We start from the raw sequence: 13,943 nt of genomic DNA on the forward strand, positions 1-13,943 counted from the left end.
TTTTTGAAGCAGATCAATTAAAAAAGTTATGAGGAGATTGAAATAACTATTTCACTAATAAGTCAGGGAAAGCAGAATATGGTGTGAGTTCTCCAGAAAGGGGTGGGGGGGTAGGACTGAAGGACTCCTGCCTTTATCCTTCCTTATCATTCGAGGGCCTTTGCCATCAGTATATGCTGGCTTTGGTTACATTCAATTTATGAAAAACTAAAAAAAAAAAAAAAGAAGCAAAATGTACTGAAGAAGACTGACAGTGACATATTGTAAGAGGATATAATAGTAGAGACAGAATTTTTTCATAGTAAAAAGCTGTTACTTCTGATCTAATTGCTAAAGGGTGTAACTCAAACTTCTTGATCAATCCTCTGACCTAGGAGGAAAATGAATTTCATGGAAGACCCCTAAATATTCCTATATAGTACAAATAAAATTCAAAAAAATACTTTGAGGACACATTTTACAGCAGCACTGAGTGGTTCAACTATCATATGTGACATCAGATTAGGCTCTATGCACTGTCAGAATGCAAACATTTCTCTGCTTTATGACACCTATGTCCATGGTTTTCTTTTTCTCTTGAGTGTGTGCATCTTTCAGGGTTTTTCACCATTCGACAGTGTTTATGTGGTTATTGTATGGCTTCGCTTTTAGTGAGAGCTGACGTGGGAAGAAATTGGGGTGGAAATCTATAACTCCTTTCTCTTCCCTGTCTCCCTCTCCCCTGCAACACATAAAATGATACATTTTTAAAAATAGGAGAAGCAAGGTATTGCATTTGATTCGGTCAAACCTTACCAATTAACATGCATATTTTAAGAGTGGGCTGAAAATTAAAAAATGATCAACAGAAATAGAGGGAAATAGGTTGCACCCTATTGTATAATCAGATCGCCAAAATGTAAGTATGGATAATTTCAAGTTTTCTGGAGGCACATTACAATGCATATGTCCTTAAACAATCTTACAGATTAACCTTTTGTATTCTGTCTTGATGCACATCAGGGGCCAGGGTGACAGGGACAGGTGGGGTAGCTCTGTTGTGTGTGTAAAGGTCTATGTGAAGACTTAGCATACAGATGCTCCAAAGTCTCTGAAAATGTTCTGCAATTGTCCATCACGTAATTACCAAACTGATTGTTCATAGCAACTGTTGTGGCTCACCTAACTCCTTGAGAGATGATTTGGATGGAAATAACTTTCCAGGAGATAAAACATTATAGTTGACACTGTAGTTGAATTCAGTTTTTGCATCATTGAGCTTGTGCTACCAAGCAATTGCTACAGTGTCTGCAGCTCTAGGAGACTCTAGAGGAAACATCTAGGGTTTCTTGTAAACCCTTTCATCCACAGGCCTGTGTACATGCCTGTCCAAGATGTTTTCTGGATCATCAGTTCTCAAAAAATATGGCCCCTGGAGGGCTCCCTAATGGGTCTGTATGTTACAAGCCATTTTTAGAATAACACTAAGATGGCACCTTCTTTTTTCACTCTTACCATGTCAGTGCATGTACAGAGGACTTTTCCAGAGGTTACATGGTGTGTGATAATGTATTGTCTGTCTGGTAGCTGAGGGAGGTATTCTTCTGTGTTCTTGGGTTTTAAACATTTCTGTCAATATAATAAGTGTCAATAGTTATAACCCACACCCGAGCACTCTTTGAGGTCCTCAATAGCTATTGGTAGTGGTAAGGTGTCCAAGATCACCAAATTTGCATATTGCTCATTTATGAACATACTGTCATTTTTAGAATTGATTTCCTTCTAACAGTTCTAATGGCTGCTATTGATCTGCAAATATGAAGAGTGTGTTTCTGAAGCAGACTGGTTAGTATTATATGCAAAGACTTAAAAAAACAACCAAACAAGTGGGCCATGTTACATGTTAGGGACGAAAGCTGCCACACTAGATAGCTGACAGCAGGCTATTCTGAGCACCCCACCCCTCAACAGGTTTCCCTTCCCAGAGATAGGGGCAGCTTCTGTGTTGTGAGGTGAGACAGAGACAATCTGAAGTAGGTTTCTAGCACAATTACTATTCTGCTTATGTGAGATTCTGGTAACCAGAGTGCCAGGTGTATTCTTAATCACAATGCTGTCGCTGTTAAGCCTGAAGCCCCAAGAGGCGAGCAGTGTTTAGGACATCATCTCTAGTTAAATAACAGCCACAGAGTTGGCGGTAGCCAGTGAAGGATTCTCTGCCATGTAGGACACGCCAGTTGTCTATAAATAGGACCTGTGAATGGGTGAAAAGAGAGAAACACCATCAGAAGGGACCATTTACAAGAAAAGTTTCCAGTTATTCTCTGGTTTCATTCTTTCTCACAATTAAACAGAGCTTTGGAAACTAATGTGCATATCATCATGAGGTAGACCAAATGGAAGTTATAACAGCTGTAGTGGGTAACAGCCCCTCTACTTGAGGAGCTCATATTTCTTGAGTAACTGTTCTCCTTATCAAAGCAAATCAGGTAATTGGTTTATTTTTCTCTTTTTTGCCTCTTTAATTCTCATTCTATACTTTCTCAAAGGGGATACACTATCCTCTTGTGTTTTATGCTAAGCTAAAGATATTCCTCATGCAGAGGAAATATCCAGATTCTTAAAAATGGAGTCATGAAGCTGGAAGTACCTTTAGAGATTGTCAAGCTAAAACCCCTCACATACAGATAGAGACACTGATGCCTAGAGGTGGTACAGGGTCAGTTTCCTGGTCATTCAGAGAGTAACAGGATCATAACACCCGGAACTCTTTTCCATGTCTCCTTTGCAATGTTGTGAGACATGCTAAGTAAGTATCATTTCTGCAGTGCTTCAGTTTATCAAGCTTATTTGCCATCTCTTGAGTTTAGGACCTACCCTGCCAGGCTTCAGTTTGACCCAAAATTCATTCTCAGGTCTCCTCAACTCTTTTGTTAGAGTGCGGTGTGCAGTATACCAACGATGGACAACATCATAAGGTACAGTATTGATGACAGCCCGGTCATAGTTGTTGTACCTGATGCAGAATCAGGAGAAAGAAAGATCTCAAAGACATGATCAAGGCACCTGTTGTTTCTTGAACAATTTTATATACGGCCTTCTCTATGTTTGCTATTTGTCCCAAAGTTGAAGTGACAGTGAGTCAACATCCTCTCAGGAATACAGGGTGAGAGAGGGGAGCCCCAGGGCATGTTGATCCTATATTGCTTTTCTTTGGAGACTGGCTAGGGGATGCAAGTTAAGCTCTAGCTGGTGTCCACTCAGCCTATGATGTTTAGTCTAAAGTTCCATCCAATGGACTCAGTCCATATTGTTCAAAGCACTCTGGGCAAAGAACTGAGCTTGCTCCTCACCGAGCTGAGCCGGGCAAGAGAGGTTATACTAAAGGGGGTTTCTTTTTTGACAGAAGGGTTTATAAATGCTCAAAAAGTGTATCTTCCTTTGTGGAATGAATCCCAGCGGTAGCCTAGCTGATAGTTTACCCAGGAATCTTCACCCATTCATTCAATCCTAACATTTATATTAGCATCTGCTGTATGATGGGCAGTATGTTAGATAATAAACATACAGTGATGAGTGCAACAGGCATTATCCTAGACTTTGGGCAGCTTTCATTCTATTGAGGAAGACAGATGATAGAGAAGTAATGAATACATAAACAACAACATAACTTCAGCCATAAAGAAAAAGGCCATATTGTGTGTTTATGAATGTGTAGGAAATCTGTTTCAGATGGAGTGTTGAGCAAAGGGCTTTCTGGTGAAGTGATGTTGGGCTGGTACTTGTACGATAAGAAACCGGCAATATGACCAGCTGAGAGAGGAGTATTCCTGGCAGAGGTAACACCAGCTACAGAGTCATGGGGTTGAACGGCGTTTCATTGTGTTTTCAAAACAGCAAAAAGGTTATGGGTGGATCTGAGAAAGTGAAGGTAACAGTAGAACAAATGAGGTGCAGGAACCGTCGAGGGAGCTGATCATCTGTGAACATGCAGGCCATGCTAAGGACTTTAGATTTTATTCTGGGTGCCATGGGAAGCCACTGGATAGTCTGGGCTAAGATAATGGATTTCTGGATTTTTCTCCTCGGGCAAATTCACCTTTTTTTTTTTTAATGTATGTATGTATTAGCTTTCCTGAAGTGGCAGGAGAGTAACAGAAAATTACACACATCACAAACTGGATGAATTTCCATGCTGTGGTCACATTCATGCTACTGGCACCCAGCTTAACACATAAGAATTATCAGAACTCCAGAACTCTCCCTTGTGCCCCTTTCCATTACACCCTTTCCCTCAGCCAAGGATAACTACCATCCTTCTATCACCACAGACATCAGTCAGAAGATACTCTTTGGTATCTGACTTCCTTCATTTAGTATTAATTTTAGGAGCTTCATCACTACTTAGTCATATCTTAATTCCTTCTTGGTGCTGTGTGTGAGTACATCACAATTTAATCATCCATTTCACCACTGATGAACACTTAAGTGGTTTCCAGCTCATACCTGTTAAAGAGAGTGAGCATTCCATTACATGTCTTTTGGTGAATGTATGAAGGCCACCCACACAGTTCATGGGAAATTTGAATTAAAAGATAAGTTTACTTTGGTGCAAAAAACCCTTGAAATCCACACATGGTCTTCCTCATAGTATGCATTTCACATGAAAATTTTTGAAGTATTCTCATATGCATTCATTTCTGCTTGGTATAAGCTTAAGAATGGAACTTCTGGGTGGTAATGTATGCACATGCTCAGCTTCAACAGATACTGCCAAAAGATATTCTTTTAGAAGAGAAATGGGCATCCAATGGTGTCCTTCTTGGACAATGGGCAGTATTTATTATGGGTAACTATGTAGCATAACCAGAGCCATGTTTAGTCTTAGTTTTTTTATACATAAAATGAAATGAATGAAAATAGTATAACTTTCACTTAGTTTGCAAGGTTCCTGTGACAGCCAGAGGGAAGAATATAACATCCTTCCTCCCAGAACTGGAAGAGCAATATTTAGAGGGAGAGTAGCGTGAGAAAGTACAACCTTCACCAGGGTCATCTTCTTCTCTTCTCTTCTCTTCCCTTCCCTTTCCTTCCCTTCCCTTCCCTTTTCCTTCCCTCCTCTCTCCTCCTTTCCTCTCTCCTCTCTCCTCGTTTCCAAACCTCTCCAACCCCCTTCTCTTCTTTTCTCTTCTTTTCAGTTAACTTATTTGTTTGAAAGTCAAAGTTACAGAAGGAGAGGGAGAGACACAGAAATAGGTCTTCCACCTCTCAGTTTATTCTCCACATGACCCAACAGACAGGGCTGGGCAAGGCTGAAGTCGGGAACTAGGAACTTCACCTGGGTTTCCCACATGGGAGAAGGGGTCCAAAGACTTGTGCTATCTTCCACTGCTTTTCCAGATGTATTAGCAAGGAGCTGCATTAGAACTAGAGCAGCCAGGTCTCGAATGGGTGCCCATATGGGATGCTGACACTGCAGGTAGTCACTTAACTCACTATGCCACAGCACCAGCCCTCTTACCAGGGTCCTCACATCCATTGTCAGTTCCAGAAACTTCCAGTGCTGATTAAGCATTTGTGCAAATATTTCTTACATTTACATCTTTCATCAACACAAAAGGGGAGGTGTTATTAACATCCTTTTATGTGTAAGGCAGCTGAAACTTGGAGAGGTCAAACCTGTCACAGAATTTATGAGTAGCAAAGAATAGTTTCTAACATATTGTCTACTCAATACTATGTCAATTAATTCCATGACACTGTATATTGTTGCTGATGTTTTGTTGGGGCTTTTAACTGACCGGGACTTTACTCTGCTAGCTCCGCCATCAGATCAGGGAGGGTCGCCCCAAGTGGCCACTGGGCTTGTCTGGACAATAGGATGCTGGACTTTATGCTGGGTATATGCTTGCAACGAAGGAATCTCAACTGAACTTGAACTGTGGTTATGCAGCAAGGTGGAGGAATCCACCATGGGGGGAGGGTTGTGGGAGGGGTGGGGGGAATCCCAGTACCTATAAAACTGTTTCACATAATACAATGTTACTAACAATAAAAAAAAAAAAGAAAAGAAAATCTTCTAGCTTGGTATGAACTAGACAACAATTTGAATATGAATAAAACACTTTGTTTTGTTTAAGTAAAAAAAAAAAGAAAAGAAAATTCATGATTCCTGTGTGTACCTGTTCAAAAGGCCAACATTTTCCAGATCATAATTTCTTATATAGTTCAAAACAGTTATTTGTTTTCATTTGAAAGGCAGATTTTACAAAGAAGGAGTGATAGAGAGAAGATCTTCCATCTGCTGGTTCACTCCCCAGATGGCCACAATGGCCAGAGCTGACCCAACCTGATGCCAGGAGCTTCTTCTAGGCCTATCACGCAGGTGCAGGATCCCAAGGAATTGGGCCACCCCACAGTGCTTTCCCAGGACATAAGTAAGGAGCTGGATGAGAAGTGGAGCAGCCAAGACACAAACCGACACCCATATGGGATGACAGCACTGCAGGGCAGAGGATCAGCCTGCTGCACCACTGCACCGCCTTCCACCCCTAGACCATAATGGACTTGAAATAGACCCTTAGATGATGCTATTTTCTAAGACCAGTAGTAGGAAGCAAGCAAAATCTGTTGCAGATTAGCTAAATGGATATGCAAGTTTCTTTTGATTAGACTGAGACTATTTCTGGACTTTGGCACAGAATGATGTCAAATAATTATGTAATTTTTCTTTTTTCCTGCTTTGACATGAAGCGTGACTGGCCTGGAAGTAAGGGAAAGAAAATAAAGCAGGCATTTATCTGCCAAGAAAATCTAGGGAGGTATAATCAAGCTATCCCACTCTTCAGCTGACCAATCCCAACTAAAGATTTTCCAATTAAAGAGCTCAGTGACTGAATGGAAGGCACAGCTGATGGATTTGCCTAATGTGATGTAAGCAAAAGATGATAGGCACTGTCTGTATAGCCAGATAGAACATCATTATAAATACAGTTCACATGTATGACCTTGGAGGAGCTCTTTGATCTATCGGAGTCTCAGTTCCTTCAGCTGAAATCTCAGAGTAATAAGTAACCATTTTACCGAGTTGTTAGGAACATTACACTATACATGATACACTGGTGCTGTGCCTAACACACAGGAGACTGGGTCTGGTGCGGTGGCTCGGTGGCTAAATCCTCACCTTCCACATGCTGGGATCCCCTATTGGTGCCAGTTTGTACCCCAGATGCTTCACTTCCTTTCCAGCTCCCTGCTTGTGGACTGGGGAAGCAGTCAAGGATGGCCCAAAGCCTGGGACCCTGGCACCCATGTGGGAGACCCAGAAGTTCCTAGCTCTTGGCTTCAGATCGGCACAGCCCTGGCTATTGTGGTCACTTGGGGAGTGAACCAGCAGATGGAAGATCTTTCTCTCTATATTTCCTTCTCTCTGTAAGTATACCTTTCAAATTAAAATAAGTAAATCTTTAAAAAAGAAAAAACCCACAAGAGATCAATAATGTTAGATAAAATACATCTCAAGCCAAAAGTGCAAGCCCTAGAAACCAGGAACATCTTCACAGTGCATTAGTTATACTCAAACTTGGAGAATAAGGTTAGACTAAACTTTGAATAATAAAGTTAAAGAACAGGGAGATACATATAACTATTTCCACGTTCACACCCCTCCCTTTTTAATTTTTGCTAACATGTGCAATAGGTTTTCAAGTGTTTTTGTGAAGTCATTGTGCTTTACCATTACAACATCCCATTTATTGAAAAAGCCTACCTATATACAAAGTGTGCAATATTTTTTAATAAAAGTAACTTTATGTTTAAAGACTTATTTATTTTTTTTTAATTTTTCACATTTTATTATTGGTATCATTTTATGATACAGTTCCATATTCCCTTATCCCCCTCCCAATTCCCCCCCCCCCAGTTCCTTTATATCATTACTAACATATAGTTCATCATTGCGGGCATGGACAATGGCAGAGAGTCCAGAATCCTATTGTCAAAATATAATATAAACAGTTTCCCTGTAAGTCCATCTTTGTCTGGAAACAGAGATGCATATCACACTGCATCCTCACATCTGGTTGTTAGTCTCCATTACATAACTACTGTACATTCCCTTAAATGAAAAGTCATGATACAAAATCAACAATGGAAAGAAAAATAGAAATTTACAATGCCATGAAGTTAAATGACATGTTACTAGATATGACAGTCTCCATTACACAGCTACTGTACATTCCCTTAAATGAAGAGCCACAAAACAAAATCAACTTCCGGGAGAAAAAATTGTCGGCCTAGGATAACATACCCTGCAAAGCTTTCTTTCGTCTTTGAAAATGAAATAAAATTCTTCCAGAGTAAAGAAAAGCTAAAAGAATTTGCCTCTTCCAAACCTGCTCTACAAATGATACTTCAAGATGTTCTCTTGACAGAGAAGAGGAATAGCACTCAACAAAACCAAAGGCAAATGGGAAGAACATCCCAGGAAAATGACAACAGAAGACTAAATCAATGAACAACCCATTCCTAAAATGACAGGACCAAAGTACCACCCATACATATTAACCCTGAATGTAAATGCTTAAGCTCAATCAAACATCATAGATTAGTAGACTGGATTAAAAAACAAAACCCATCTGTTTATTGTTGGGAGGAGACACACTCCAACAAAGATCAGCGGAAACTGTATCACATGGGTTTTGTTGTTTTCTGTTGGTTTCATCTCTTCAAAACACTTTCTTCCGATTAAATCATTCAATGACCGTAGATCATACAGTGGCATCATTTTCTTCAAGAAGGTTCTTGATTTTCACTTCTTCAGCTACATGTTAGACATTTAATAGCATGTTGTTTAACTTCTTGGTGTTGTTAATTTCTTTTTTCTCCCGGAAGTTGATTTTGTTTTATTTATTTATTTATTTATATTGGAAAAGCAGATTTACAGAGAGGAGAGGGAGAGAGAAAGGTGTTCCTTCCACTGGTTCACTCCCCAAGTGGCCGCAATGGCTGGAGCTGAGCCTATTCTAACCCAGGAGCCAGGAGCCTCTTCCTGGTGTCCCACATGGGAGCAGGGTTCAAAGGATTTGGGCCATCCTCCACTACTTTCCCAGTCCACAAGCAGGGAGCTGGATGGGAAGTGGAGCTGCCGGGATTAGAACTGGCGCCCATATGGGATCCTGATATGTGCAAAGTGAAGATTTTTAGCCAATTGAACCATAGCACAGGGCCCATATTTTAATAAAAAATATCAAGGAGCCAGCGTTGTGGTGTATCATGTTGAGCCACTGCCTGTAATGCCAGCATCCCTTACATACTTCGGTTTGAGTTCCAACTGTTCTGCTTCAGATCCAGCTCCCTGCAGGAGAAAGTAGTTAAAGATGGCCCAAGTGTTTGGTCCCCTGACACTGACATGGGATATGCAAAGATCCTGTTTCCAGTTTTAGGCGAGGCCCAGCCCTGGCCATGGTGGTTCTTTAGGGAGTGGACCAGCAGGTAGAAGATATGCCTGTCCCGCTGTCTCTGTCTGTGTGTCTCTCTCTTTCTGTAACTCTGACTATAAGCAAGTCTGTATCAAAATATAAAAGATTGAACACTTGGTTCTGCTTCAAGTGCCAATTGACCAAAATCCTGTGGGATCCACCCTGTATTCTCACAGGCGACCAATAAAAATTCTTAAAAATTATGAAGTAAAAGCCAGAAACAAAATAAACAAAAACCCCCAATTACTTTAGGGTACACAATTGACCTAATGGTTAAGATGTCTGTATTCCGTCTAAGACTTGACATGCAATTCTGGCTCCCGATCTCAGCTTTCTATTAATGCACACCCTGGGAGGCAGCAGGTGATGGCTCAGGTGATTGAGTTCCTGTCACCGATGTGGGAGACTTAGACTGCATTCCTGGCTCCCAACTTGAGCCTTGGCCCAGCTACAGCCCTTGCAAGCATTTGAGGAAGTGAATCAGCAGATAGAGGCTCTTCATGTCTCTCTGCCTTTCAAACAACCAAAAGAGGTGAGTAAAACATTAAACAATCTGCTGATGCGCTTCTCCCTTTTGGCAAGCTCAGCGTTAATCTTTCTCAGAAGGGGGCACTAGAGGGGCACTGAAAGAAGAAGAGCTATTTCTACCACTTCTGACTGCGGCAAGGGGCTCTGTGGTGTGGGTGTGAAGACATCTTGTAGAGTCAGCCCCAGTCTCTAGGCTGGGACCTGGTTTCTGTATGGCCTTGCAGCAGCAGCCTGGTGATAACCTTTCCACAGCCCTCTTGACTCAGTAAACCAGGATCCTTTGTAGCTTGTGTACACATAACCTTCATAACCTGCACACAGCCTCCTGCCCCACCTCTGACCTATACCCTATGCAACCCATGAGCTCTGAAGGCCACCTGCTCTTACGGGTACCTAGACTTCTACTACTACACATTCGTGTCACCAGTTGCTGATTGCCTGTTCCTCTGTCTCCACTCCAGAGGGTAGCCCGTTGTTTGCTCAGCAACTCCACAACAGGTCCACTCTGGGCAAAACCAATGAATTTCTCTGTTATCAGGTGGCTCGGACTATTCTTTGTCTAAGGTGTGAACCACTTTCAGGTTTATCCTCCTTTAGACATTCTGCCTCAGCCCTAGGATGCTACACTGATTTTCCTCAAATCTTAAAGTTACTATTTTATTACCACTCATAACTCTTTATCTTAAGCATTCTTCATTTAATGTGCTCTGTGGTATCTGTACCTGAGAGGTTCAGCCACCAAGCTGGCCCCTATAGATTTGGGCTTCAGGCCTACCTTATGGAGGTAGCCCCCAGGTCCATTCACAGGCTCTATCAAAAGGCATACCCCAGTGGATTTTAGCTTCAGGACCAGCGCTGCAGACACAGTTATCAGGCTTTACTCACTTTCTCACCCTGATGCCAGGCCAGCCTGCCCCAGGACCTCAAGAGCAAGCTTGCCCTGGGACCATGCCAGATGGCCTTCGTAGAATCTCTAGGTAGGCTGACTGGTGAGGTGATTTCACACACAAAGACAGTCTGAGAAGACTCGAATAAGTCTCTAGTCTCTCAAACTTGCAGACATCGACACTTAAGGCAACAGGAAACATGAAAGACTGAGGAGACATAATGCCACCACAAGAACACAAGACGCTCTGAGTAGGTGACCTCATAGTAATGGAGCTATATGAGCTGCCTGAGAAGTAGTTCAAAGCAAGCATTTTAAGGAAGCTCTGTATTTCAAGAAGATACAGGGAGACAACTCAATGAGATCAAGAAAGAAAATAACTAGCAAATTGAGAAACTGAGCAGACAGATTGAAAGTATAAACTATGTAAAACAAATGCAATGAAGTGGAATGAAATAGGCAGTAGAGAACGCCAGCAGCATTGTTCACCCAGAAGAAGCTTGGAACTCAAAGCAGGTTCTTTGAAAATGTATAGTGAGAGGAGAAAAAGAAGAAACCAAAAAGGATGAAGAAAGTTCCCAGTATTTAAAGACTAGCAGTAAAGGGGGAAATATCATAGGAGTGCAAGAAAGGGAAGGGATGAGGAGGTGGGGAGAAATGGGTAGAAAGGTTCTTAAAAAAAAAAAGCAACAGCAGAAAATTTTCAAATGTGGGTAAAGGTAAAACTGGACAAGTACAAGAAGGTCAAGTCTCCATAAGAATCAATACAAACAAAACTACTGTAAAGACAACATGCTAATGAAACTGTTGGATGTCAAAAATCAAGAGAGTGCTGTGCTGAATGCTACTAGAGAAAATAAACAACATACAAGGGAACTCTCATATGACTAGCTGTAGTTTTCTCATCAGAGACCTTTGGTGTCAGGTGAAAATGAAATGAAACAGTCAAAGTGTGTGTGTGAGGGGGGCATTTGAGGTGGTGGTTAAAAAAAACAAAACAAAATCTGTCAACCAAAAATATTGCACCCAGCAAGCTGATCTTGCAAAATGGAGAGCAATGAAAACATATACCACCAAATTTATCTTGCAAATTCATTGCTAAAGGGAGTTGTTCATATTTACATGAAATCATATAAAGCATAAAACTCACCAGTAAAAGACATTAATTGAACCAACAAGAATTTTAAATGTAGGGAGAATAACAGTTTACAGATTTTTATGCTATCAAAGTTAAGTTGATAGCAGCTTAAAATAGCCTGTTGAAAGTATAAGTTGTGTTTCCTATGCCCTATGGCAACTACAAAACAAAACAAAACAAAAAAATGTGGTAGACACACAAAGGATAAAAAGTAATGAAAGCATTTCAGTAGGGAATGCTAACACTAATAAAGCAAGATTGAAAGGGAGGAAGAATGGAACAAAGGCTCTGGGAAATCATCAGAAGACAGGTAACAATAGGGCAATACCAAGTCCCCAAGTGTCAGTGATCACCCTGAAGGTAAATGGCTTAGATTTTCTGGTGGAAACACCTACCTATATGTTTCTGGCTAGTTTCACTCATCAAAGCACACACATACTACGAGTGAGTGGATCAGAAAAGATACTTGATGCAAGTGGAATCCAGAAGAAAGCAGGAGTCACAGCCACAGTTAGGAAAGATAAAATAGAATTCAAGTCAGAAAGTATAAAAAGAAAAACAAGCCATTATCTGAAGATAGAGGGCCAACACAAGAAGACAACATCCACATCTGAACTACACATGCAGCATTCTTTAGCACAGTTCATACTCTAGCAAGTCTTAACAGATGGAAGAAGACTGAACTCATACCACATATCTTTTCCAACCAAATTGCATGAAACTAGAAGTCAGTAACAAGAACAGTTTGGGAAAAGTCAAACAGAAATACCGTGAAAATGTAACAACATACTCCTGAACCAACAGTGTATCAATAAAAATATTAACAGGGATTTAAAAAAAAAAGTCAGTCCGAGGCAAATAAAATGAGTATGCAGTAACATCAAATACATATGTGAAGCAGGAGTAAGCAATGCTAAGAGGGAACACTGTCTAATTCATGCATATGTGCAACAAAAAGCAAAGCAAAACTGTAATAAATGAATGAACTCTGCACCTTAAGGAACTAGAAAATGAAGAGCAAATTAAGTCCAAGTTAGGAGAAGGAAGAAAATAATCACAGCAGAAATAAGTGAAGTGGATGCTAGAAAAACAACAGAAAAAAAAAAAAAACACAAATCATTGAAACTAAACTGGTTTGGGCCTGGTGCAGTAGTCTAGCAGCTAAAGTCCTCGCCTTGCACACCCGGGATCACATATGGGCCCCGCTTCCCATCCACTCCCTGCTTGTGGCCTGGCAAAGCAGTGGAGGACGGCCCAAAGCCTTGGGACCCTGCACCTGCATGGGAGACCCGAAGGAGCTCCTGGCTCCTGGCTGTGGAAAGGCTCAGCTCCAGCCGTTGCACTCACTTGGGGAGTGAATCATCGGACAGAGGATATTACTCTCTGCCTCTCTTCTTTTCTGTATATCTGACTTTGCAATGAAAATAAATCTTAAAGGAAAAAAGAAAATGGACAAATATTTACCTAAACAAGGTAAAAGAAAAAGAGAAGATCCAGACACAACCAAAATGATAGAGGAGATAGTACAACTGATATCACAGAAATACAAAGGATCTTGAGTACCAAGAACAGATACAGCAACAAAGTGGGTAATCAGAAGATATGGACAATTTCCTAGGCACATACAATTTATGAAGACTATCTCTTGAAAAGATAGCAAAACATAAAAACAAAACAAAATGAAAAAACCTGAATGCACCAATAGTAAGCAAAGAGATTGGTTCAGCAATAAAAATTCTCCCACCAAATGTCCAAGGAATGATGGTTTTACTGCCAAGTTCTACCAAACATTTAAAGAAGAGCCTACACCCCACCTTACTCTTAGCTCTTTTGGAGAACACTTTCAAACCCATTTGACCCTGACAAGGACATTGCAAGAAAAGAGACAGAAATCATTATGCCTGATGAACACAATTCGAAAAGCCTCAACAAA

General features: G+C 40.9%; 1 protein-coding gene across 3 annotated transcripts in view; it reads right to left on the reverse strand.

Moving 5' to 3' along the window:
* TMLHE (trimethyllysine hydroxylase, epsilon) overlaps positions 1-13,943 on the reverse strand; it is a 64,337-nt gene continuing 50,394 nt past the window's right edge. For 2 of the 3 annotated variants that reach the window (XM_040974672.1, XM_040974673.1), the window contains exons 7-8: positions 2,857-2,995; positions 1-2,233 (exon numbers count right to left, since the gene is read on the reverse strand). In XM_040974672.1, coding sequence (XP_040830606.1) covers positions 2,102-2,233; positions 2,857-2,995 — 271 coding nt within the window. In that variant the 3' untranslated portion in view covers positions 1-2,101. Of the gene's footprint in view, positions 2,234-2,856; positions 2,996-3,040; positions 3,200-13,943 lie in introns of those variants that run through there. The other variant, XM_040974674.1, reaches the window with a different exon arrangement.

This window comes from Ochotona curzoniae, unplaced genomic scaffold, assembly GCF_017591425.1.
Source record: "Ochotona curzoniae isolate NIBS_2020 unplaced genomic scaffold, NIBS_Ocur_1.0 contig_2469, whole genome shotgun sequence".
NCBI lineage: Eukaryota > Metazoa > Chordata > Mammalia > Lagomorpha > Ochotonidae > Ochotona > Ochotona curzoniae.